Source organism: Pantherophis guttatus, chromosome 2 (assembly GCF_059756535.1).
Source record: "Pantherophis guttatus breed Tessera chromosome 2, ASM5975653v1, whole genome shotgun sequence".
In the NCBI taxonomy this organism is placed as follows: domain Eukaryota; kingdom Metazoa; phylum Chordata; class Lepidosauria; order Squamata; family Colubridae; genus Pantherophis; species Pantherophis guttatus.
Genome location: NC_142064.1, coordinates 207268071 through 207294796, shown reverse-complemented (window position 1 = coordinate 207294796; position 26726 = coordinate 207268071). Strand labels below are relative to the sequence as shown.

The 26726-nt window shown below is 39.8% G+C and overlaps 2 protein-coding genes across 17 annotated transcripts in view; one reads left to right on the top strand and one right to left on the bottom strand.

Annotated features, from left to right (window-relative positions):
• RBM6 (RNA binding motif protein 6) overlaps positions 1-939 on the bottom strand; it is a 70951-nt gene extending 70012 nt beyond the window's left edge. For 4 of the 13 annotated variants that reach the window (XM_087887673.1, XM_034440864.3, XM_034440873.3 and 1 more), the window contains exon 1: positions 813-939. The gene's annotated coding sequence lies outside the window, so the exon portion shown is untranslated. Of the gene's footprint in view, positions 1-488 lie in introns of all 13 variants that reach the window. The other 9 variants (XM_087887675.1, XM_087887676.1, XM_087887670.1 and 6 more) reach the window with 7 other exon arrangements.
• MON1A (MON1 vesicular trafficking associated A) lies at positions 938-23093 on the top strand. Of its 4 annotated transcripts, none has more exons than XM_060688436.2 (7): positions 938-1525; positions 5662-6031; positions 10057-10218; positions 12079-12546; positions 17126-17891; positions 19462-19609; positions 20091-23093. In XM_060688436.2, the coding sequence occupies exons 3-7, from the start codon at positions 10098-10100 to the stop codon at positions 20229-20231; spliced, it is 1644 nt and encodes a 547-aa protein (XP_060544419.2). In that variant the 5' UTR covers positions 938-1525; positions 5662-6031; positions 10057-10097; the 3' UTR covers positions 20232-23093. The 4 variants fall into 4 exon arrangements, with proteins under 4 accessions (XP_060544419.2, XP_060544418.2, XP_060544417.2 ...); XM_060688435.2 differs by having other exon boundaries at positions 942-1525; positions 10078-10218; XM_060688434.2 differs by having other exon boundaries at positions 946-1525; positions 5662-6027; positions 10078-10218.
• The last annotated feature ends 3633 nt before the right edge of the window (positions 23094-26726 follow it).

The following is a 26726-nucleotide window of genomic DNA, read 5'->3' as shown; positions in this document are numbered from 1 at the left end:
AAATAAGCATTTTAATTGACGATATGAACAGAACAGGTCTGACTGCATAACCTCACTAGAGAGTCCAAAGAAGCCCTACTAAGCCCAGTTAAATATAACAGCTCTGTACCAAGAGGTTCAACAGCAGCGATTTTCTTACAGAAGAAAAACGGTTTCCGCTTTCTGCACCATTACTTCAAATTACTGACTGCTCCTATTCAAACTGCAATGCTCCTCCACGGGAGAAGGAATAGCCTAGCCTAGCCTAACACACAGAGGTGTAACATCTGGGCCCTGTAATAGCAGCAGCGGTTCTCAAGGTAATCGGGGAAAAAGACCTCCGGCGACGCTGTTAACCGAAGAGATGAGAGCTTTTAAGATGCGCTCTTGTCGATTCCAACCTCTCTCAGGTAACCCGGTCGCCCTTTCCGTTCGTTTCCAACAAGCAACACCCTCCTCTTCCCGAACTGTTTTTTTTTTATTTTTTCTTGGCCCTTTATCCAACTCACCTTCGGAAAACAAAGCAAAACCGCCACCCGCCTCTCTATTTGCTCCGAGGCGTGACGGCTGAACGTGAGGGAGACTTAACCTCGGCCGCGGCCCTGTCAGTGCCGAGCGCGTTTCCCGCGTATCGTATCTCCCAGGCCAATCTTTTCCATCACCACCACCACCCCCCGCCGACGCCCCTCCCCACCTCCAGAGCGGGCGACGCTCCAACGCAGGAGATGAGAACAACGGCTAAGCACGTCCCCGCCTCCCTTTTCCTCCCCTTTCCCCCCCCCCCTCACACCAACCCGCGCGCGCGGGGATCCTGAGGAGGAATAAATGCCCACCAGGCAGGCTCAATCCACCGCCGCTCTCGGGGCCTTCAGCAGAGCCGCAGCAGAGCCGCAGCGCCGAGCGAGACTGAACCGGAAGTTCCGGTACATCCTGCCACGTGACGCGCGGCCCCTACGTCTTGCGGGCGGGGCTTGGGTGGCGCCTGAGAGAGACCCGTGTAAAATTAAGGCGGGCTGCGCGATTTACCTGAGAAGCCGCGTTTGGGTCGCCCCTTGAGGGTGTTTTGTATTAAATGTTTTCTTTCTGCCTTTTAAATCGACGCGTAATGTAATTTGGCACTACATTATGCGTGGAGTGACATCAAAGATCTAGCACATTATATCGGGAATAATTTGAGAATGGGAAAATACAGTAATCGCCTCTTAATCTGATGTAGTACTGAACTTCGACTAATATTTGCAAAAGATCTCATCCCTGAATATATAATTAATTTATCCACGCCTACCATTACAAACATCATTATGAATGTTAAAACTTTGTAAGGCATGGCCTTATAAACGTGGGCTGCATTGTGTTAAAACATCACAAAAATCCTGAGAACAAAATGGCATCAGGAATTATATCTTTAGTATGTCTGGGGTGTCTCACATGCTATTATGAAGTGATTCATCAAGATTCATCACTTTATCTCCAAACTTAAGCTAGACTCCAATGTTGGTTGGAGTGGATGGTTCAACATGTATTAACTCGGATACCATTCTCCGTGGTAGGTATTGGTATGTAATAAAAATATTTCATTTTAAAATTGCTTGAGAAAGAGTACAGTATAAAAAGAAAAGCAACTGCAATTTCACCTTCTAGGACAAGAATAAGTGACACAGTACCAATACTTTGGGCCCCAAAGTATAATTGAAACCATCACATTTCCACCACACCTTGCTTTTTTATTTAGCATGTTCAGCACATTAAACCATGTTGTTATTCTTATTGTTATTCTGGTTATCACCTTTAAAGCGCTCCATGGCTTAGGACCTGGTTATTTACGGGACCGCCTGCTACCACCAATAGCCTCCCACCGGCCAGTACGCTCCCATAGAGAGGGGCTCCTCCGGGTGCCGTCGGCCAAACAATGTCGGCTGTCGGCCCCTAGGGGGAGAGCCTTCTCTGTGGGGGCACCTACGATTTGGAACGAGCTCCCCCCGGAGATACGTAGGATCCCGGATCTGCGCACCTTCCGCCGCGCGCTTAAGACTTTTCTATTTTATCAAGCTGGCCTGGCCTAAATCTTCCCCCTTTTTAAATGTGGAAATTTTAAATTTTAAATTCGTCTTATTTATAGGGGTATGGGTAAGGCGTTTTAAATTGGGGAGCCATTTTAGATTTAATTCTGTTTTAAACGTATTTTAATTGTTTATATTGTATGTTTTTTAATTTTGGCTGTTCACCGCCCCGAGTCCTTCGGGAGAGGGGGCGGTATAAAAATCTAATAAATAAATAAATAAATTATGGGCACGTGTAAACCCAACCACTGTGCCTTGTTCAACAAACCATTCAAATATGTCTTATGTTATAACTAGTAGTGTTTTATATATTTAACTAGTTTTTTTAATGATTTTGTATCCTTTTTAAAATCTTTGATTAGGAGGCACCCAAAGTTGTCTGAAAGATGAATTAACTATAAATGTTTTAAATTAAATAAATAAATAAATATTGGAGGTTGAAATCTCTCTGAGCATTTCTAAGGACAGAAATCTGATTTAAGCAATGTCTATTGAAGCAGATTATTTTGTAATTAAAACAAAATTTAGGTTTATTTAAGAGCAACTTTTCATAAGGATAGGCTAAGGCTATCATATCTTACCAGAATATAGAATAACAGAGCTGAAGGGACCTTGGAGGTCTTGTAGTCCAACCCCCTACCCAAGCAGGGGACGTTATACCATTCTGGACAAATGGCTCTCCAACCTCTTCTTTAAAACTTGCAGTGACGGAACACCTACAACTTCTAAACGCAAGCAATTCCACTGGTTAGTTATTCTCACCGTCAGGAAATTTACCCTTAGTTCTGCGTTGCAGCTCTCTTTGATAATTTCCATTGATTACCTCTTGTCCTGCACTCAGGTGCTTTGGAGAATAGGTTGCCCCCCCCCTCTTCTTTGTGACAGCCTCGTACATTGGAGGACTGCTACTGTGTGTGTGTGTGTGTCCCTCCCAGTTCTTTCCTTTGTTAGATTAGACATAACCAGTTCTGCAACCATTTAATCAAATGCTTTAGCTTCAGACCCATAATCATCTTTGTTGCTCTTCTCTACACTCTTTTTTTAGTCTCAACATTTTTTTTGTATTATGGTAGCCAAAACTGGACACGGTATCCCAAGTGTATATAGCAGTAGTAATACTTCATGTGATCTTGATATTATTTCTCTGTTGAAGCAGCCTGGGACTGCTTTGGTTTTTTTGGCAGCTACAGCACAGTGCTGGCTCATACTTAAAAAGTTGCCCACTAGGACTTCTAGATTCCTCTCACAATTACCGCTGTCAGCCAGGTGCCACTTATTCTATACCTGTACATTAGATTTTTCTTGCCTAAATGTAAAACCTTACCTTTCTCACCACTGAATTGCATTTTGTTGAATAGAGCCCAATGTTCAAGTGTGTCAAGAACTTTCTGAATCTTGAGCCTATCTTTTAAAGTGTTGGCTATTCCCCCTAGCATGGTGCTGTCTGCAAATTCCCCTTCTATCCTGTCACCTAAATTGTTTATGAAGATATTGAAGAGTGCTGGGCCTAAGACAGATCCTTGGTGTACCCCACTGCATACTCCTCTCTATATAGATGTAGTTCTATTAAGACTACATATTGACTGCAGTTTGTCAGCCAGTTACAAATCCAGCTGGTCATAATGCTATCTATCCCACATTTTCCTATCTTACCAAGAAGTAGGTTGTGATCTACTTAATCAAATGCCTTACTGAAGTCCAAGTATACTATGTCTACAGCATTTAGTAATTTTGTCAAAGAAGCAATAATATTTGTTTGGTATGGACTGTTTTTGACAAACCTATCTTGGCTTTTAGTAATTGCTTTGTTTGCTTCCAGATCACAGATCCATTGTTTGATTATCTTTTCCAAGATCTTCTCAGGCATTGATGTCAGGCTGATTGGTCTATTGTTTCCTGGATCCATATTTTTTTCTTTTTTGAAGATGGGAAGCACATGGAACCAGGAACCAGGAGAAGAATCCAAGAGCATACGCTTCATGAATACATCATTAGAAAGAAAAGCAGAAGGATATGAATTATGATTAGCAGTCAATTTGTTGTGGGGAAAATAGGGTTATTAGATATGTATGTTCTGTGTAAAATATGAGTTATATGTAAAAAAAAGTCATAATGAGCCACGGTGGTGCAGTGGTTAGAGTGCAGTACTGCAGGCACTTCTGCTGCCTGCCTGCTGCCTGCAATTTGGCAGTTCAAATCTCACCAGGCTAAAGGTTGACTCAGCCTTCCATCCTTCCGAGGTGGGTAAAATGAGGACCCAAATTGTTGGGGGCAATATATGCTAACTCTGTAAACCACTTAGAGAGGGATGTAAAGCATTGTAAAGTCTTAAAGTGCTATTGGTATTAAAGTCTTAAGTGCTATTGCTATAATAAAAATATCATAGTATATCATATGAAGCAATATCCTTTTGACATAATTTTTGGGGGAGATAAGCATTATCATTGAACAAAGAATTACTGTAAATGCTCCCCAGAGTTAGAGTCATCACTCTTATTTATGGGACCAAAACTCAAGCTGAAAAATAAGGAACTTATTTTCTACTTAATTTTAGCAGCTAACCTAATAATTGCCCAACATTGGAAAACTTTAGATAACTCAGCAATTGAGGTGTGAATTAATATGATCTTTTCAACTGCCACATTAGAAAACATTACAGATAAAGTTAAAATAATAAAACACCAAAGGAAGGGGCCACAATTCTATTAAATTTGGGCAGACTTTATATTTTACCTTAATTGTAACCAACCCACTTCTGACAACATCTTAGCTGGTGAATAAACATAAATGTTTATATTACTTGTGTCTTTATTTTTTAGCAGATCTTTTCCATTTTATGTATTTTTATTCTCTGTACAGCCTATATATATGTCAGTTATTTGACAACATTTGCTAACCACAGTTCTTTCTAATATGCCTTGAGGAAAGAGCATTATTTCCAAACTGAAACTCATTAACTGATTATTTTCTTGTTTGAATAAGCTATATAACAAATATCATAAGCAATTACTGTTCAACCCCATAAATATACAGATAATATCTAGTAGTGAATCATGAAAGGGATACCAACTTGGACTTAGATGAGAAAATCCAGAAGAGGCTTGCCTTATCCTAGGATTTTTTAAAAAATACTGTAATAATGAAATATCCTTTGCCATATTGGAAACCAAGTAGTAGGATATAGAATGAAACAAAATAGAGTTTAGGCATTTTAAACTCAGCTGCTTAATTGTAATAAAGGATGATGCCTTGTTTTATAATCCTTTTAAACTGACATAGAATATCACAATTATATTTCTTTTAACTGGTGTGAGGTTTTGTAATAATTCCTTTTTAGTATCTAAAGAATATCTTCTTTGGAAGTAACCCCAGAAAAAATTCTTTTTAAGAAAATGTGCATATGGCGCTCAAAACATCAAAATAAAAAGTGGTATTAGATTTTTAACTTCCCTTTGTCTATAACATGGGGATAAAGATCTTGACCTCTCAGTGTTCCTTTAAGATTAGAAATTATACATTTATCGCACATTTAATATCATATCAATTTTTATTATATTTTCAACATTACCAAAGAGAACAATAAGTTCTGAATAGTCTAAATCTACGTTTCAAATGTTGGCAGATGTGGATCATTTTTACTTCTTCATTAGAAGCGAAACCCACAGCAAACTACAGAATTGTGGACTACAATCCCCAAGATGCACTGGGAACTGTGGCATTGAGAAAGTGACCTTTGAAAAAGGAGAAGTAGGTAGTGCACAGTACTTTCCTGGCTGCTGCTGGAGAAGATAGAATCAGTTGGCGAGATTGAAAGGCATGCTCTGGACTCCAAAGGCAGAATTTCCTAAGGAGACTCTGCTGACTGAACTCCTCCTCCACTTCCCCGGGAGCTTTACGTCCTTCCCCTTCTGCTCAGATTTCATCCACAACCGGAGAAGCAGACTTTCACTGACGTTTTCTCTGTCGACAGCTTGTTCCTGTCAAAACTGTAAGTAAGTACCCTTTATATTCCTGAACTGAAAGTATAAACAGGAAGAAATATACAGAGTTTAGGCCTGTTGATAGTTGTCTTCAGTTTTGCAAATATTCTCAGCGCTGTCCTAGCAACTGAAACTTAGCTGTTGTTGAAGATGACAATGAAATGCAACTTAACTGAATTTCATGCAAGTCCGTCTTTTATGAGATCTGAGCCATTTACCAGAGTCTGAAAATTAAACAGGTTTGAGTTGTTACTGATGTGTTCCAACAGATTTTTCTCCAAGAGTGATAGCTAAGATAACACATGGTGGAAGGAAAGTGAAGGGTCGACATCAGTACACATGCCCAAACCATGTATTAATTTGAACTCAGAGTATCATTTAGGAGGGAAAGATTGTACAAAAAAGCAAATAATTCATGTAAGAGAAATCTGCAATTTAGTTGTCTATCTTCAAATAATCTAAATCACCAAGCAACTGACTGGTTTTCAGCATCCTTTTCATTTCCAGACAAATACCGTAATAATAGAATAGAATAGAATAGAATAGAATAGAATAGAATAGAATAGAATAGAATAGAATAGAATAGAATAATGTTATAATGTTATAAAATAATAAAGTTATTTTGAAATATTTATAGAATAACTTTTAATTGGCACCTCCCCCTCCTCCAAGTTTAACTCTGTAACCAGCTTGGGTGTAAAGTGCAAACTGAGAGTGAAAGAAGAATTTGCATCAGTTCATATTCTTAGGTATACATGGTTGCCTGTTTGTGTTTAACAGAAAGTAATGAAATGCTTTCAGGTACAGAACCGAGAATGGCTTGATTTGCCACTGCTGGTAGCAAAGTCTAATTGGGGACTTCAACTCAAGGGGGGTGGGGGGGTGGAATTCTGTCATTCAGGGAATTTTTTTAAAGCTACTATATCTGGGTTGCCAAAATGTAAACAAGTACTACATGGTAGCAAAGTTAGAATTGTCTACATTGCCTTGCTACCATTTAGTGCTTGCCCAGTGTTTTTGCTGCCCTGATATGGTTGCCTTAATTCTTTCGCACTTGTGAACTCAAATGACACTTCAGAAGAAGTTCAACACCAGTTTAAATAGAGCTCCAGATTTGGTCTTATAAATGAATTTTATTTTTGTTCTTCATATAACAGTCTTTACCAGTCCATGGAACTAACTCCCTACAAAGAAGTGTGTAGGAGCTATTTACCTGGTACGCCAGTTCTATAAAGATGCCCTGACATCAAGAATATAAATGGGTTAATTGTGAACCCTCAAAAGCAAATAAACACTAGAAGTCAAGAGGGAAGCAAAAATCTGAATCATGAGGGTAAGAATGAAGTCCAGGCTAGCTCCTGCAGCAATGAACACTTATTTCTAGATAAGGCACTAGTTGGCCTTGAGAAAATGAAAAAGGAGCTTTACTAATCACAATTTATTGAATTACAGAGGGCTAGAGATAAACAAGAACTATAACGATACCCAGGAAGAAGACAACCCTGAAATTAAAATGGCTCCTCTGAAATGAAGGAAAATTAATTATAAACACAGATACAAATTTGTGCAGTGCCCAGCTTCCCTACCAATTTAGGATTGCCATCTACAATTGAAACCAATCCCAGAGACCCTCCACTCGATAAATATGTTCAACTGATATCCTTGTATATGTGTTTACAGATTTTTGTGTTGTTATGTTTGTGTGTCAGTTTGCGTGTATGGTGTACAAAAAAAATGTGGTATTAAAATTAGTTGTATTAACTAGTTAGAAAGAATTGCCAGTAAATTGATATCTCATTTACCAAATGAGATTAATTATCAAATGCTTTTCCCATCTGCATTATTATGGCCTTCGTGTTTTCTTAGAAAAAATAAAGGACAAACCTGAAAAGGGACCAAATCTGAAAGAAGTTCATAAGGATTTAAAATTTATTTACTTCTCACATTTAAATGACTGTATTCTCATAAAAAGCGACTTTGAATGGCATACAACAATCAATAGCAATAGCAACATTATTGCTAAAAATAATCATTATGAAAATGATGACAAAGTCATCATTAGAATAAAAAACCCTAAAAAATAAACTACAGTATACAAACCACACAGAGAAAGTAAAAGATCTGAAAGACAATTTTCTGAAATAAAGGATTGTCTCATTTATAATAAAGAATGTATAGTCACTGTAGCGCATATCAACTACTGTCTCTCAGCCATAGAAAACACACAAGAACATGCATATATATTTCCCCTTCCCAGACACAGCAACAAAGAAAAAACAAACAGTATGGAGAAGGTGTGAAGGAAAGAGGTAATTGGGAAAAAATGGGGGAACAAAACTGAATTTAAAAAAAGATGAGGTTGGGAAAAGAAGTAGCTGGATAGTAAAGGAGAGAAAAGGAAGAAAAATCCCATTGAGGTATTATAAAAAGGATTAAATTTTCCTGGAAAACTTCTAAACAAATGTTAATCTTTAAAAGTATCCAAGCTTTCCAACAATAATGGCTGTAACTATCTTTACCTCATTTGGGAGGTGGGAAAAGTCCTTCCTATTGGTTAAGTAAAGTACAATATTAGGAAAAAAATGCTTGCAATTGAGAAGCAGCTGTGCCAAATTATTCATGTGCTACATAAAAGAGATGTTATCTGTGGCCCACAAATAGTTTTATTATTATACTGTAACTCTCTTCCACAGGCTAGAGCTAATATGGATAAAAATCTAAAATATGTCAAGAGAATCAGGTTGCTTAATGTTCTTACATATGGACTCAAAAATATTTCAGAAGTGTGTTAGACCCTGAACAAACACAGCATTCTCTGTTAAAGCTGACACATTTTTTTCAGGCTATTATGCTAGTCCCCAAAAAGATATGATTGCTTTAATTAATTTTCTTGAAGTAATGGTGAACAGTTCTACAAAGGTGTCAATGCAATGTACATCTGCTGTAAAAAAAGGCAAAGAGCAAGTTAGGAATAATAAGAAATGGCATTGAAAGTAGAGGTGTCAATATTGTAATTATTACATTATAACATAATATAAATCTATGATGTGACTATGGGTGGAAAATTGTGTGCAGTTCTGGTTGCTGCACCTCAAAAAAGATATAGTGGAGCTAGGGAAGATTTAGAGACAAATTAAGATGACAAAGAGGCTAAAGCAATTCCCCTATCTTTCAGGAAAAGGCAGAAAGATCCTGTGTTTCCTTTAAATCCAAAGCATTTCTTCCAAACTTTTGTTGGAAGTATGTGCAACCATATTGTTTAGATCAGTATCTTATAATACATCTGATCATCTCAACCAATCATGTTGACTGTCTGACCAGAATTAGTCACTCAGGTTTTTGAAAATGTGTTGGATTCAAGGACTTGCTTAGTTTTAAGTTTATAAGATGTTGCTAAGGGACTTTTCGTCATTACTTTCTAATGGTCAGAAGGAGGAAAAAGGAAAGACATTTCATCTGAAAATCATTGGGCTGCTCAGTTTGTTCCTGGATATTGTGCCAACCCTCTTACACTTGGAGCAGAAGACATTAAAGAAGACATTAAAGAAGTTGTTGGTTATATTCATATAACCTATTGAAATGTAAATTCAGACACCCACATTGTAGCACGGAGCATTATGCAAATACAGCTCTTACATTTAGTTTATAGACCTTACATTTAGTTCAATGCCTCATATAAAACCAAGCAACTGATCGACAAATCAGTTAACATGGGAAAATGTTCTGTGTAACCAGACTTTTTCATAGATCTGTTTTATATTCCTTATCCTGAAAAGGTTGATTATACTAACGTGTTTCTGCCCTTGCAGTGCCCTTATATAGTTAGTATGCTAGAATGAAACTCAAATGTACTTGATTATTAATTCAGACTGGAAAGTTCTAAATTTTAGGGACTATTATGAGCTGTCCAGAATTACATGAGATAGGCAGACACATAAGATCTGTAAATAAATAAATAAATAATAAATAAATCAATCAATCAATAAATCAATCAATCAATCAATCAATCAATCAATCAGGACAATAAAGATTAGTAGGCTTGGTTTGTTTGCTTGCAGATCTCCACTAGTTTCTAATAATGGCTGCGGATGTTTATAACAAGAAGGATGTGCCGAATGGGTCCTTGGCACCAACTGGTGAACAGCAGTCCGAGAGGTCAGAGAGTCCAACACCAGGATTGACCCAGGGAACAGAACCAGGTGAGTCACAGTAGACATATATTGTGCAATTTTGGATGGAATAATGTTATTACACACAACACACACACACATACAATTACGTTATTATTTTGGGCGGGAGGGGATAAATAGACCAATGTCAAACTCAGAAATGGGGTAAGAAATAATGAGCCAAAGAAATTAAGGAATGAGATAAAGAAAAGGTAATGTAAGTAAATCTAGCTAAAACTATGCACTATATTTCATCTTACCTTTCTATTGTCGCACACCATTGTTGTTTATAACATGCCAATTCACTACATACATTCTTTTATTTTTTTAATATTCCTTTCTGAGAATCTCATCAACTCCATTTAACAACACCTTTCTTAATCTTTCCTCTCCTGTTAATCCAATTCTTTCTTTTTTCATATATATATATATATATATATGATATATTCAGAGAGAGTATGGATATGCATTATTATCAGCTCTATTTTAGATGATAGTAAGACCTTCTTCTTCTTTTTCTAATATTTTAAATTAATATCTTTTTTGGTAAGAGGGAAGAATTTCTATACAGTGGTAGCTTATTAAGAAGAATAGGAGAGCAGCCAGAAAGCAGCAATTATTATAATTGAATTATAAAATCCAGTCAACTAACCTATTTTCCACATGAGAACCATTCCTAAATAAAAACTTGCATAGAGAACACCATAACCAGTGCAATGTGTAGAAAGAAATATTAAATGTAGCACATAGTCACACTAAAATCTCAACAAAACACTAACATTAGAAATGCCAAAACAATACATTAAATGCCTAGGAAAGTAATAGCTTTACCTGTGTCAACATTATAATAATAAAGATATCAGATCAATTTCTCAGAAGATGGCGTTTTTTCTGCAAATCGGGAAAAAAGTCTTTGCTACCTGCTCTGCCTTACTGGAGAAACTGTTCAGACAGCCTGATCTCAAGCTGATTAAGTGTTATATGTTAATGTGTGAACATTTTGTATTGGGTCCAGAAATAGATGGCCAGCCGGTGCAGATGGCAAAGTTATAAACGTATGATTAGATCAAGTCTAAAAATCCACTAAATTGCTACCCAAAATCCTAGTCTCAGGCTGATATGAAAAAGTGTGGTCACTTTCCTGGGTTTTATTAGGAAGAATAATAGTAACATGTCCAGAAATATCAACAATTATGCAAGGAAAAAAAGGGGGGCCTACAAAACAAACATATCTTCATGGCATTGTGGGAGGGAAACCATCCGGAATAAAACATGAGCAGATAATCCTGATTTCAGATTCTGAGACTAATTAATCCCAAACCATATATTTTCATAGAATGAAAACCACTGTTTCTGCTTAATGGGCCATATTCCTGTGAATCTACGACTCTATACTCTGAGATTCTTAACTTGATTTCAGATTATTATTGGGAACTTAATGCTCAGTTTTTCTTTGACTGCTTTAAAATACTTAATATATCCAGCCTTCTTTGACTAATATATTAAATGTACCTAAAGAATATGCATATCCTACTTAAGGAAGAAAGACATAATGAATTTCAAGTTAAAAGATCTGCCTGTTTTACATTGTTTCCAAAGGAAGAACATCCATTATGATTTAAGGGTGGTATGAAATGTTAATTACAATAAATGTAATCTTCTAACCTTTAATATTTAAATGTAACCCCTTGTTCCTTAGTTAACACAAAGCACAGAAACAGAAATGTTAGCACAATTTTAAAGAAAAATTATGATTTATTTACCATTTTATGTAGGGCGATGCATTGATGAGGTTTGCAAGTCATTCTGTCTGATGCCTTTGTCACAGCTTAAACTGTTGCCTAGTTCTGTTCTGAAAAACTGACCACTTATCCTGGTATTGTTTATCAGGGGCAGGCCAAGAGGGAGCCATATTTGTTCACACTAGGTCATATGAGGACCTAACTGGTACAGACAATACAGAATCAGCAGCCAAGAGCCCAGGCGAGAGGGAAGAGTCTCAACGTGATGAGCTCAAGATAGAAGAGATCAGCAAGGATTTCAGTGAACTAAGCACACAACTTACTGGTATAGCACTGGACCTGGAAGAAGAGATAAGGCAGAACAGTGAGGGCAATTTGGAACTCTCGCCACAAGGTTCACGTCGAGATTCAGTCCTATCAGGGAAAGAAGAAGAAGATATAACCATGGAGGCCTGGCGTATGCATCAGAAGCATGTCTTTGTTCTAAGTGAGGCAGGCAAGCCCATATACTCACGATATGGGTGTGAAGAGGCTTTGTCTACTACCATGGGAGTAATGATGGCTTTGGTCTCCTTTGTAGAGGCAGAGAAGAATGCCATCAGATCAATTCATGCAGGTACTTATTCACACCCTTCTTCCCGACAAAGTAGGCCTGTTGGAAAGTAGAATATGGTATGAGAGAAGGACAAAAGAAATGACAGTGCAAAGTCTTCTGCAGAGATATCAGGATGACATAGTCCTGATTTTTACCCAAAACAATCCAAAATGCTTCTGTAAGTTATCTATTTATTAAATGTACTCACCGCCAGGGGTGAAATGCTACCGGTTCCCTCCGGATCACAGCTGTGCCATGTGATCGTCGGAACCTTTTTTTTACTTTTTTAAAGCATTTTTACTACCTATTGGCCCAAACCGGTAGTAAAGAAATGCTTTAAAAAACTAAAAAAAAAAAAAAAAAAAAAGGTTGCGACGATCGCGTGGCACAGCTGTGATCGTCGGAACCTTTTTTTTACTTTTTTAAAGCATTTTTACTACCTATTGGCCCAAACCGGTAGTAAAGAAATGCTTTAAAAAACTAAAAAAAAAAAAAAAAGGTTGCGACGATCGCGTGGCACAGCTGTGATTGTTGGAACCTTTTTTTTACTTTTTAAAAGCATTTTAAAAAGTAACGAGTAGTAAAGTAACCAGTAGTAAAAAAATGCTTTAAAAAAGTTTTTTTAAAAAGTTGGCCATGCCCACCCAGTCAAATGACCCCCCCCACCAAGCCACACCCACAGAACTGGTAGCAACAAATTTTACATTTCACTACTGCTCACCGCCCATCACACTGTCACGTGACTCTAGGTGGCTTACAATCCAATAAAACAATATTATACTGTAAAAGATTAAAACAGTAAGACAATAAATACATTAAAATTAATAAAGAAATAATTTAAAATAGGCAGGGGGGATTTGGTTGAACTTAACAAGTTTAATAATTTGATAATATGCTATTTCATCTTTAGTTTAGCATCAGGTAAGGCCTAGATTAACAAAATTGAATGTTTCTGTAAAGAGCAGATCCAAAGTCAATTTATAATAAAAGTGATCAAAATCAATGTTCAGAGAGAAGAACATGACTAGATTGCTAAAATCTAGGGTCGAGGCTGGGCCCTGCGAGGGGGTACGGCACCAGGGATACAGGGTCGGATGTGTGGGAGGGGGCGGGAGCTCAATCCAGGGAGGGTTGTGCAATCAGTACTGTAGGTGGGAGGGGCAGATATGGGGGTGGCAGGGAGCCATATCATGTTTTGGGAATGCGCACTCGCTACCTTCGAGCGATTGCGCGCTCCGGTCCCCAATGCCTTTCTCGTGTCCCAGGTGGCTCAGATCCTCAGGCTCTGGACCTCCGGCTGATGTTATGTAACGCCAGGTGTGTGGTAAATAAAGCCCCCCTCATTTATGATCTTATTCAGGAGGGGGGAGCGGACCTGGTGGGTATACCAGAGACCTGGTTGAGCCCGGAAAGGGGGGTGCCCCTTGTAGAAATGTGCCCACCAGATTTCCGGGCATTCCATTAGCCGAGGGCCCAGGGGAGGGGCAGGGGGTGGCAGTTGTTATTAACAAAGATCTATGTCCGAGGGAGACCATTGTTCCTCAGATAGCTGGATGTGAGTCCCTCCTCGTGAAGTGCGACCGTGGGGTGCAGGTGGGTCTGCTGATCATGTACCTGGCTCCCTGCTACGTGGCAGCGGCCCTGCCCGAGCTGCCTGATGTGATAGCTAGGGTGGCAGTTAGTACCCCCAGGCTGATGGTTGTGGGGGATTTCAACCTGCCATCGGTTGGTGACACATCAATGGCAGCCCGGGAGTTCATGGCTTCCATGACAGCCTTGGACCTGACCCAGTTAGTTCAAGGCCCTACTCACATGGGGGGGGACACTCTGGATCTGATTTTTGTCTCTGGTCAGTGGCAGAATGATCTAGAAATAGGGGATTTAGTTATGCAGCCCTTGTCATGGTCTGATCATTCACTCCTTTGACTGGATCTTCGAACCACTACCCCTCGCCGCAGGGAGACGGAACCGGTCAGATGGTTCCATTCCAGGTGCCTGATGGACCCGGAGAGGTTCCGGAGGGAGCTTGGGCCACTTCCTGAGGCTCTGGCCCACAACTCGACTGAAGAACTAGTGGCTGCCTGGCATAGGGCAGCCACTGGGGCTTTGGACCGCGTCATGCCTTTGCAGCCTCTGACTCGGCACCGATCTCAATTGGCTCCTTGGTTCTCCAAGGAGCTGAGAGAGTTGAAGTGCTGGAAAAGACACCTGGAGAGCAGTTGGAGGGCCAACCGTTCCGAATCTGACCTATTCTGACTTAATATGAGACTGGTGAAGTCTCATATTAAGACCTACCTAGTGGCGATCAAAGCGGCAAAATTTAATTATTTTTCCGCTCTGATTGGGTCTGCGGATAACCGCTCAGCCGCCCTGTTTAGGGTGACCCGCTCCCTTCTCCATACGGGAGCGCGGGAAGACCCCTTGCAGGGTAGGGCTGAGGACTTTGTGCACTATCTGCACGACAAAATTGCTCAGATTCGAGAGGGCTTGGACTCTGACTGGATGGGTTCAGATGGGATGACGGAGGTAGGTCTTGAGAATGTTAGCTGGGAGGAGTTTGACCTTGTGACTTCGGAGGACATGGACAGAGTCTTGGGTAGGCTGAATGCGATCACATGTTTGCTGGACCCGTGTCCCTCCTGGTTGGTGCTGGCTTCCCGGGAGGTTACACGAGGCTGGCTCCAAGGGATTGTTAATGCTTCTTTGAGTGAGGGTTTCTTTCCTGCCACTTTGAAAGAGGCGGTGGTGAGGCCCCTCCTCAAGAAGCCTTCCCTGGACCCGGCTGTTTTATCAAATTATCGTCCTGTCTCCAACCTTCATTTTGTGACGAAGGTTGTTGAGAGTGTGGTGGCACGACAGCTTCCTCAGCACCTGGATGAAGCAGATTATCTGGATCCGTTCCAGTCGGGTTTCATTGGTCATATTGGTCGATGATCTCTGGAGGGCTCAGGACAGGGGCTGTTCCTCTGTCCTGGTCATGTTAGATCTCTCAGTGGCTTTTGATACCATCGACCATGGTATCATGCTGCGCCGGCTGGAGGGGTTAGGAATGGGGGGCACCATTATGCGGTGGTTCGCCTCCTTCCTCTCCGGCCATACGCAGTCTGTGTTGGCAGGTGGGCAGAGGTCGACCCCAAGGCGCCTAGTCTGTGGGGTGCCACAGGGGTCGGTCCTCTCACCCCTCCTGTTCAACATTTATGTGAAGTCACTGGGTGAGATCATCCGTGGCTTCGGGGTGGATTTCCATCAGTACGCTGATGACACTCAGCTGTACATTTCCACCCCGGGCCACCCCAATTATGCCCTTGAAGTGATGTCCCGGTGCCTGGAAGCCGTACGGATCTGGATGGGGAGGAACAAGCTCAGACTTAACCCTTCCAAGACTGAGTGGCTGTGATTTCCGGCGTCCTGTCATAGTCAGTTAACCCCATCAATGACTATTGGGGGTGAGATCTTGACCCCCTCAGAGAGGGCTTGCAACTTGGGACTCACAGCTGTCCTTAGAAGACCATCTGACGGCTGTGGCCAGAGGGGCTTTTTATCAGGTTCGCCTGATTTACCAGTTGCGTCCCTTTCTGGATCGGGACTCCTTACGCACAGTCACTCACGCCCTCGTCACTTCCCATCTGGACTATTGTAACGCTCGCTACACGGGGCTCCCCTTGAAGAGCACTTGGAGGCTCCAACTGGTCCAGAATGCGGCCATGCAGGTAATTATGGGAGCGACCCGATGCTCCCATGTAACACCGCTCTTGCACGAGCTGCACTGGCTCCCTGTGGTCTTCCGGGTGCGATTCAAGGTGTTGGTTGCCACCTTTAAAGTGCTCCATGGCATGGGCTCTGGGTATCTATGAGACCGCCTTCTGCCACCGATAGCCTCCCATCGACCAGTATGCTCCCACAGAGAGGGGCTCCTCCGGGTGCCATCAGCTAGACAATGCCGGCTGATGACCCCCAGGGGGAGAGCATTCTCTGTGGGGGCCTCTACCCTCTGGAATGAGCTGCCCCCCCGAGAGTCGTAGGATTACCGACCTGCGTACCTTTCGCCGTGCCCTAAAAACATTACTATTCCAACAAGCCGGGCTGGCCTAAATAATAATAATATTTTTACTATTTTTAATGTGTTGTTTTATTAGAATTTTCGGCCAATTGATTTAATTGTTTTAACTTGTTTTTAATTTTTCTATTGTCGTGGTTTTATTTCTGGCTGTACACCGCCCTAAGTCCTTCGGGAGACTCAGATTTAATTTAATTTAATTTTTAAAAAAAGGATGCTAGTGTCCAACCTATAGGTGGAAGAGAATTAATCAAAACTTCTTAAGTAAGAACTTTTAAAACCTAAGAATAATTTTAATTAAGTCTCATTACTGCTCATAGAAGTACTAAACCTATAGTTTGTACCATTTTAGATTGCAGGTAGAGATTAATAAAACATCCCTTGCATGCAAAGACCGATCATTATCAGAAGATGGCAATTCCCAAGAGTAACCCTCACTGAAGTAAAAACTATTTTTAAAAGGGCCTTAGGGTTACCACTGTAGCTCAAAATATTGACGCACTTTCTCTCATTCTCTCCCTCTCCATTTTGACTCTTTGCCAGATGGATACAAGGTGGTCTTTGTGCGCAAGAGTCCCTTGGTGCTTGTTGCAGTGGCTCAGACTCGACAGTCAGAGCAAGAAATTGCTCAAGAACTCCTTTATATCTATTACCAGATAGTCAGTCTCTTGACATTGACTCAGCTTAACCGGATATTCCAACAGAAGCAGAACTATGATCTAAGGAGACTGTTAGCAGGCTCTGAGCGTATAACTGACAACTTGGTAGACCTGATGGCTAGAGACCCCAGTTTTCTCATGGGGGCAGCACGTTGCCTGCCTATGGCTGCCGGAGTCAGGGATGTGGTGAGTACTTGCCTTCAACAAGCCAAAGCTAAAAGCCTGGTATTTGCCATCTTATTATCAAAAAACCAATTGGTATCACTTGTGAGGAAAAGGGACCAATTCCTTCATCCAATTGATCTCCATTTACTCTTTAATCTCATTAGCTCATCCTCCTCATTTAGAGAAGGAGAAGGTTGGACTCCAATATGCCTTCCCAAGTTCAATTCCAATGGTTTCTTCCACGCTCACATTTCTTATTTGGAACCAAATATTGACTTGTGCCTTGTCCTGATTTCTACTGATCGTGAGGACTTCTTTACTGTATCTCACTGCAAGCAAAAGTTCCAAGAACGCCTAAAGAAGCGCGGTGTTCATCATGCTCTCTTGGAAGCAGTGCGTACTCCTTTCTACAGTGTCTCCCAGGTGGGAATTCCAGACCTTCGACATTTCATCTACAAATCTAAGAGTTCAGGACTTTTTACCAGGTGAGAGTCCATTCTGGGCAACACCCATCTTCCAGCTTCTCTCTAGTACTCTGCAAGGATAGATGGGATTGATTTAATCTGCATTGATCAGTTCAATTTAGTCTGTGTTGGATAGTCTATTTCAGGAGGATGGCATCCATAGTTAGTCTTGCGACATCAAGCTCCTACTGAATTAATAAAACAGATTAAATTACAAATTGACACGCACAATATCTGTCCAGGAAACAAAAATCAACTCCGTCTTTTGAGTTATAGGTATTTGAACAATCCTCCTAATAATTTGTTGGTGTTTTACGCTGGCCAGATTTCAAAACCTTATGGCCATCAAATCATGGATACTTATGTCATTATATAGCTACTTTAGTGAACAGCAATGAAAAGTTAACATAGGTAGTCAGATGGTACTACAAATGAGAAAGACAATGTGGTTGCATAATCCTATAGAAAAGCAGCACCTAAGAACTTAGTTTTGCCATAGAGTTTGTTGTCTAGTTGAATAGTCTAATCACTTTCAAGAGACATTTTATATCCTCAAGAGTCCAATCCAAATTACACCTATAAATTAATTGTAAGGAGATAGGTAAGTACTGTGGATGCACTTCGAAAATATTGTTTGTAGAATCCTTTTCCTGAACTGACATGGGAGGTAATTATCAAATCTGTCCTTCCAGTCTAGCAGTATCTTCTTGGATGAAACAAAAAAAAAAAAAAGAGTGTTACAGACAAGAAAAGAGTGCACTCTAGTTCCACCTATGGACCATCTGTATACAAATATCTATATCCAGTTTATGCAAAGAAGTGTCCAGGTTTGTTGGGTCACAGGTTATACTTTACTTTTGTTGGGCTGAGGTCCACACAAGAAGTAAATAAGACCCAGAGAAAGAACCAGGCAAGATCAGGGAGAATTTAATTTCCTTCTACGATATCAAAACAACAATTTGGATACACAAAAAACACACAAAAGTTCAAAATCTTTATTATATAACAAATACCTTGATGCAAGTTACAGTGTGTTATTTTTTTTTCTTTGCATATGTTATCCTTGACTTTGAATTGAAAAGATCAAATAATTTTAATGCTACATAATAACATCGACATCCAAAATTATAACTAATATTGATAGACTATCTTCTTTTTTCTTTTCCTTATATACTCTTAAGGTATATAAATAATAGAATATCAAGAATTTGTCATTATAGCTTGTAATTATAATCGTACTGACATTTTTAAAAAATAAAAATAAAAAATGGCAACCACTTTTAGACAGGTTCTCTACCTTAGGCTTTGAGAGACATACTGTATGTGACCCTAGAATGACTAAGTCTAAAGAAGGTCCTGATCGCAATTCTCAAAAGTATCTGATTGATAAAATTTCAGCTCTAATATTTAAAGTTTCTGTTTTAATGATAGATCATCCCAAAATTGGGATCAGGGAACATTATTTAGTAAAATCACTGGCTGTAAACTCTGCTGAACTGAGAACTTTTTTTCTCTTAGGCAAAAAAACCTAGTTATTTAATTTACCTTTATGACAAAAAGGATTATTCAATGAAAGTGTGTTTTTTTCCAGCCCAGAGATTGAAGCTCCCTACATCACTGAGGAAGAAAAGGAAAGACTCCTGGAATTGTATCAGTACTTGCATAGCCGAGCTCACAATTCCACCCGTCCTCTCAATAACATCTATTATATTGGATCCAATGAAAATCTCCTGGCCTGGGTAAGAATTTATTTCATTACTGCAGCTTCTAGAAAAATTGTAGTAAAAGCAGGACCTAGTCCCAGATAACTTTATTACCTGGAAGATATATTAGTGTATTAGTACAACTGAAACCTTGCACACTTCTTCACTTACAGCAAATGGCCCAATGAAACAGGGCAACAATTATCTGTATGTAATAAAAACAATAGGGGCAATTTGCTTTACATGTCGACAGTAACGTGAGAGTCCCAAAGGTGCTTTTTCAAGAGGCAACTGGACTTTCTGGTTTTTCTTTGGAGACGTTTCGCTTCTCATCCAAGAAGCTTCTTCAGCTTCTTCAACGTCTTCAGAGAAAAACCAGAAAGTCCAGCTGCCTCTTGAAAAAGCACCTTTGGGACAGCCATGACCTGGATGACTGAGAATCTCCATGGACAAGTAACACGAGAGGAACTGCTTTGCTCTGATTGCATATTGTAATAGAAATTTAAACTTTTTCCAGGTGACCAGTGCTTTTGAACTCTACGTGTGCTTCACCCCCCTGGGTACCAAAGCAGCAGCTGTCAGCGCTGTCAACAAGCTGATGAAGTGGATCCGTAAGGAGGAGGACCGGCTTTTTATATTGTCACCCCAGACTTACTGACTGTTGTGACCTGGGCTGCCTGCCTTGTTCTGAATACTCCAAAACTACTTCCTGTGTCTGCTGGGAGTAGACATAGTCAGTTTCTCGTCCTCCTTCTCTCTCTCGCTCTCTCGCTCTCTCTCCCTTTCTGGGGAAGATTTCCGGCCCACAGTGGATATGTGCATAAGGAAGGAGTTCTCTGGGTAAAAGAGCTTTTGGCTGACAGGGTGCACACGGGTATCAGAAGAGTCCAACATTTCAGGGTTAGTTTCAGATATTGCATCTAGAATTGGAACATAGACCTCCTGCCATCCTGTAAGTATTATTTGAATCTGTTTCAGCCTAAAAATATGTCCTTTCTACCATTTTCTGCATATTTTGAGGCTATGTTAAACAAATCTTCTTTCCCATAACTGATTTTCTCTACTGACCTTTTGAACATAGTGCCACAGGTATTAAGTTTTCCCATCTCTCTTAATCTTGACTAATTGGGGGAAGGTAGGTTGGTGGCTTAGCAAGTGCTTTCTCATAGGATTTTCCATATAAAGGCCTGAACAAATGCACAGAAGGTGTGGCAAACATATAGATAGTGAGGGAGAAAACAGTTTTATGTCCCTTTTATAGGAAGATAAAAAAAAAAAATCCCAAGGAGGTTTTTTTTCTTTTTATGACTCAAAAACATGCTTTGCTCTTTGAGATTAACAAATTTAAAGAAGTTCACAGATTATCTTCAAATTGCTAGTGAAGGACTGAAGTGTAGTAGCAAAGGCAATATATAAGTATTTTCAATTAGAGGCACTCAGATCCTCCAGTAAGTGGCATGAACCTAGTAGTTGGAAAATATTTTATAAATTATTTCCACTCCTTCCTGTGAGTTTCTCCTTAGAACCCATTTATCTAATGCTTATTTTTAACTGGACCAAATTCTTGATTTGCAGAGTCCTGGTGAAACCATATCCATGCTGTTATAGGCTGTGTAGTCTCTTTATTTAACAAACAAACATACATTCAGGGAAGAAAGGTTTGAATCATTGTTAATATGTGAATGCTCAAGCCTAACAATTATTCGGGCAAGAAGAGCCAGATTCCATACTAGTGTTTCACTAGTGCAACTTTCAGATGTGTGGACTTAATTTCCCAGAATTCCCAAGCCATGATGCCGGCTGGGATCCACACATTTTATAGTTGCTGAGATTGAGAAATACTGGCTTGTAATGTTAAAATAGGTTATTCCAATTCATGCCAATGCATCTGCTCCAAGAATAAGAGATAGCATTGTGAAAATGGGCACCCTATGGTAGAAATCTGTTTACATCCATTCTTCAATTATAGGAATTTTGAACACAATGGAGGTCTAATAGCTAAATTTGGCATATGGAATCTTTTTGAAATGATACTGAAATGGTGCAACCTCAGAAATAAGTTTGTCATTATATTGTGATTTTTCAGAACACCCCAAAACAGTATACTGTCACTTTTTAGAATAGAACTTTTCAACATCAATATGTAATGTGTAATATGTAATGTACATGAGTGAAGGGGGAAAACATCTTTGAATGTTGGAAAAGGTTTCTGACAATAAGAACAGTATGACAATGGAACCAGTAACTGAGAAAGATATTATGCTCTCCTTCTCCTGGATATGACTTCACGGGGGAAGCTAGACAGCTGTCTATTGGGGTCACTTTATTTGGAGATGTATCTTGAAGGGTTGGATTAAATGGCCTTTTCCAGCTCTTACATCTGTATATGTTTGTGTGTTGGGGGCAGAGAAAGGAGAGAAAAAATAATCACCAAAGTAATGACAGGGTTCATCCAGATACAACTGCAGATCCATCAAGGAAAAATGACCTCACCTTCCATACCCTACACTCCTGCATGTGTTCAACAATGCCAGATCTCTGATTCTATTTGCTTTAATATTTCTTTTTAGATTTTTGTCCCGCCTTTTTTTTTTTTTCATGTACAGCTAACAGTAGCAAACATACCAATATTCCTTCCTCATCCTTTTTCTCTACATGCAGACATGTCAAACACGATAGGCCCAGAGTTGTCCTGCGGGGTTGTTCTGGAGATAGCAAGGGACTGGTCTGTGCCACCCTGGCCTCAACCCACCCTACCCCACCCACACTCATCCAGTTGGCCACGATGACCAGGCCACACCCACTCCAGCCCCCCAAGGGCAAACAAAATCCTGATATGGCCCGCAATGGGATTGAGTTTGACATCCCTGCTCTACAACAACCCCATGAGGTGAGTTGGACTAAGAGAGATGGCTCAAAGACACCCAGCCAGTTTTTCCATGCCTAAGGTAGGATTAGAACTCCCAGTCTCCTGGTTTCTAGGCCTACAGGTTAACCACTACACCAAACTGGCCCTTTTTTTCTATTTTTAGTTGCACACTGTAAGGTGCAACTAAACTGTAACATTAAATGAAACTGAGATCCAGTGAAATTGTACATGTCCAGTGATGGTGTCATGGATATCTTTCTAGACCATTCTTTGATCTATAGTTTCATCTGGAAAGGGTTATTATGTGTGATTCAGGGGGAAAATGTTAACAGGTAACTCTAAAAAAAAAAATCAACACACAATTGCCACAAGATGGCAGCAGAACACCAGATTGTGAAATATTTTCTCAATATTAAAATAAAAGACATAGTAGATGCTGAATAAATTACTATTCACAGATGCATTTTCTGTATTTACAACCTATGGATTCAGTGTAATGTATACTGCTACTTCTCTGAATTTAATAAAAGAGTTTTATGGGACCTTTTAGATTAACAAATGTACTATATATCACAAGATTTCATGAACTACCACCAGTTCAACAAATGCTAAAATTCTACTATGTGCTGTAATAAATTAAAGTGTGGAAAACTGTTGTTTTGATTTAACCAACAAGCACAGCTGCTTGGGTTAGTTCAATATGTAACATAATGTGTACATGAGTAGCGATGAAAAGATGCATAGGGTGTTTGAATGATAGAAGAAGTTTCTAACAATAAGAAACTTTTTGACAGTGGAACCAGTTACTGAGAAAGATGGTGGGGAACTGTAGGAAAGTATCTGAGTTAAAAATCATAGAGATGCTGAAACCCTCCATAGATTTGCTGCCTTTAATTTATTCTTTGGAAGTTTTAAATTTTGAAATTCCAAGCTAACAGAATCCCCATTATGAACACCTCAATTATCCAGTAGGAATTCTTTCCCATATACTTTACATGATATTTAAATACTTAATGTATATATAAAAATATATATACATACTTAATGTGTATATATATATATATATATATATATATATATATATATATATATATATATATATATATATTTAATGTATCAATTTTCTTACTTCTTCGTAGGGTTTATGTGTGTTTTTCTTCTAGCCAACCTTATGGTTACGTAGGGAAAACCTGGCTAGAAGAAAAACACATATATTTAATGTATTATATAAATACTTAATGTCTTATGTAGTATTTTGATTAAGCAAAGTATGCCATTTGAATTTTCTTACTGCCACAACCAAGTCACGTTTCTGTTTTAGTAATACTTGCTATATTACTAATAAAGGAGAATATTTGTAGCTCAGGGCTGACATTGGCGCTCTCTGAGCTTGCTTGTTTTCTCACAGACATTTCATTACCTAAACTAGGTAACATCATCATCATCACTAACACTAATGATGTGATCTAGTTTGGGTAATAAAACATCTGCAAAAAAATAAGTAAGCTCAGAGAGCACCAAGGACCCCTAGCTTGCTATATTATTTGTTCATTTAACGTTTTGAATACTTATTGCATCAAATGCCCCAAGCCTTGGTTTATTCTAGCAAAATCAAGCAACCTTATTTTAGGGACATGAGAGTGGTTTATAAATACCTCACTTTTTGTTTGTTGGCTCTTTGTTTCTGTTTCATGTTTTTAAATTCCTTTTTTAAAAATAAAAACTGTAAATTTAAAGACAATTTGCTGTATATAAGACAATGATTAACAATGTTAGCAGCTAATATGCTAATAATGCAGTAATATGCATTCAAGTGGCTGTCTAACGAAACAAACTTTAGCTTTAGGAAAATATGAAGAAAATCCTGTCCCCGAACTCAGATCTTCAGATATCAAACAGCAGCAAACCCTGCTAAGCCACACTGTGGTTTGTCTGTTCTTAACTTAGCATGTTAAGCAAATCTTGTTGATAAAACCACAAAACCATGATTTATGCCAACAGTATATTCAATAAAGCACAGTTAAACCCTGGTGGAAGAACATTTTGTTCTCTTCTGAAATTAAGAAAACTTGCATGGAAACAGAGAGGTAGCATAATAAGTGTAGTTTGATCCTGGGGCTGCCTGTGTCTGGAAAAAAATTAAGATGTCAACCTCATCACAATGCTAATTAGAGAACACAACTATGTCCTTCCACCCCACTGAACAACAAAACATCTCATTTCAGTCTTACAGACAGAGGCCATGGGGTTCATTTATGACTCAGTGTGTTGGGGAAAAATCAGAAATTGGGGAAATGATGTGCCAACACAGCCTCTGCTGCTTTTGAATTCTTAGTGGTGAAGAAATTAATCACTTCACCATACAATAATATCTAAGGCATGAACCCCCGGCACCTGCTTCATAATCCCCAAACCAGTAAAGAATTATGCTTTCCATGAAGGTTTATCATCCACAGGTTTATGCTGGGCAACTGGTACATCTTTATCATGCAAAGGACATTGTGATGGGAGGTTTCCTTGTCTGAAGTTTCAGTCCCACCTAACAGGATACACCAGGGGTTGGTTCTATTTACCTTTACTACCGGTTTGCAACGGGAGTGTGTGTGCATGCTTGCTTAGCTCACGTGTGCACGCACACTTCTGCGCATGCACAGAAGCTTCTGCACATGAGCAGATCATCCATTATGACGTCCGGGCGGAGCCTCCCGCCGCTTTTACTACCAGTTCGGAAGAACCGGACAGAACCGGGAGCAACCCACCACTGATATACACCACTGTCTCCTTCTCTTAGTATGCATGACTCACTAATTACTCCATGCACTACTTTTTTTTCCCCTTTCCCATAATATTATCCAGTGTCTGACCTTATTGGTCTTTGAAACGATGGATCAGCAGTTCATCCTATAGATCCGTGGATGGCAGCAAAGAATTAGATTTTGTGCATTTTGCAGATGCCACCTAGTGGTCAACCAGAACAGTGCAGCCACCAGAGAAATTACATTGGTGAACTGGAGGCTGGGAAAGGAGTTCAGTGTGGGAGCTGAAAACTACTTTAAGAACATTGTTTGAAGAGAGCAAGAGAGGAGGTGAGGTTCCTGGAAGGAGCAGCCACATGGAAGAGAATTCCCTGCCTGGAAGGCTGCAGAAGTACTATAAAAGACAAGTCCTTTCGCTTACACTTTCAATTACAGGTAGTCCTCATTTAGTGGCTGCCTCATTTAGCGACCACAATGCCATGGTGGTGGAAAAATAACTTTGCAACCAATCCTCACATTTGCAACCTTCGCAGGTCTATAAAGCAAGGGAAAGCCAAAGTCAGATCATAAGTACAGTCGCAGTTTTACTTAGCAATCGTGTTATGATCAAGTTGCAGGTCCCAGTTGTGGTCACTAAACAAATATTACCTGCCTTTGCATCAAGTCAGGGTCAGGCTACTCAATTTCAAAACTTTCCATCTCCTAGGTCAACCAGTCCCATCAATCCTTTTAAAAAAGAAAATGCCACATAAATTGGGGTTCTGGTCTCCACGCAGCTCAAAGAGGCTGGGAGGAAGGCAGAAAAACAGGACATGGTCAGGATGGAAAAGGGTGATTCAACAACTGGAACTACACTTTTGCTAACATAGATCACATCTCTTAAGGGCATCTTTCCCCAGGCACAGTCAGTGCAATCGCCTCGATCGTCAGAGGCTTTTTTTGCTTTTAAAAGCATTTTTTTTTTTTTTGCTTTTAAAAGAAAAAAAAGCCTCTGACGATCAGGCAACTCAGCTGGGATCTTTAGAGCCTTTTAAAAGCATTTTTTCTACAACCTCTTCGGCTGAAGAGGTTGTAGAAAAAATGCTTTTAAAAGCCTCTGACAATCCCAGCTGAGCTATGCGATCATCAGAGGCTCTTTTTTTTACTTTTAAAAGCATTTTTTTCAGCCGAAGAGGTTGTAGAAAAAATGCTTTTAAAGTTTTAAAAAAAGCCTCTGATGATCGTGCAGCTCAGCTGAGCATGGGGAGGGGGCAGGGATTTTTGTTACCGGTTCTCCATCGCTACTAGATCGGGCGATCCAGTCCAAACTGGGAGCATTTCACCCCTGGAGCAGAGCATTGATTGTTTCTGCTGTGGGTGGACAAAGAAATTAAGAGAGTTGGAAGGGACCTTGTAGGTCAGAGGTGTCAAATTTGATTTCTTTGAGGCCGCATCAGGGTTGTGTTTGACCTCGGGGGGGTATGGCCAGGGGGCATGGCCAACTTGATGTCACTCATGTCGGGGGCACCTGTGGTGGCCCAAGTGTTCT

Coding starts and splice junctions, on each gene's coding strand:
- MON1A (XM_060688436.2), top strand. CDS start 10,098: ATGGCTGCGGATGTTTATAACAAGAAGGATGTGCCGAATGGGTCCTTG. Junction 12,547..17,125: donor CATCAGATCAATTCATGCAG/GTACTTATTCAC, acceptor ACTCTTTGCCAG/ATGGATACAAGGTGGTCTTT. Junction 19,610..20,090: donor ATGAAAATCTCCTGGCCTGG/GTAAGAATTTAT, acceptor AACTTTTTCCAG/GTGACCAGTGCTTTTGAACT.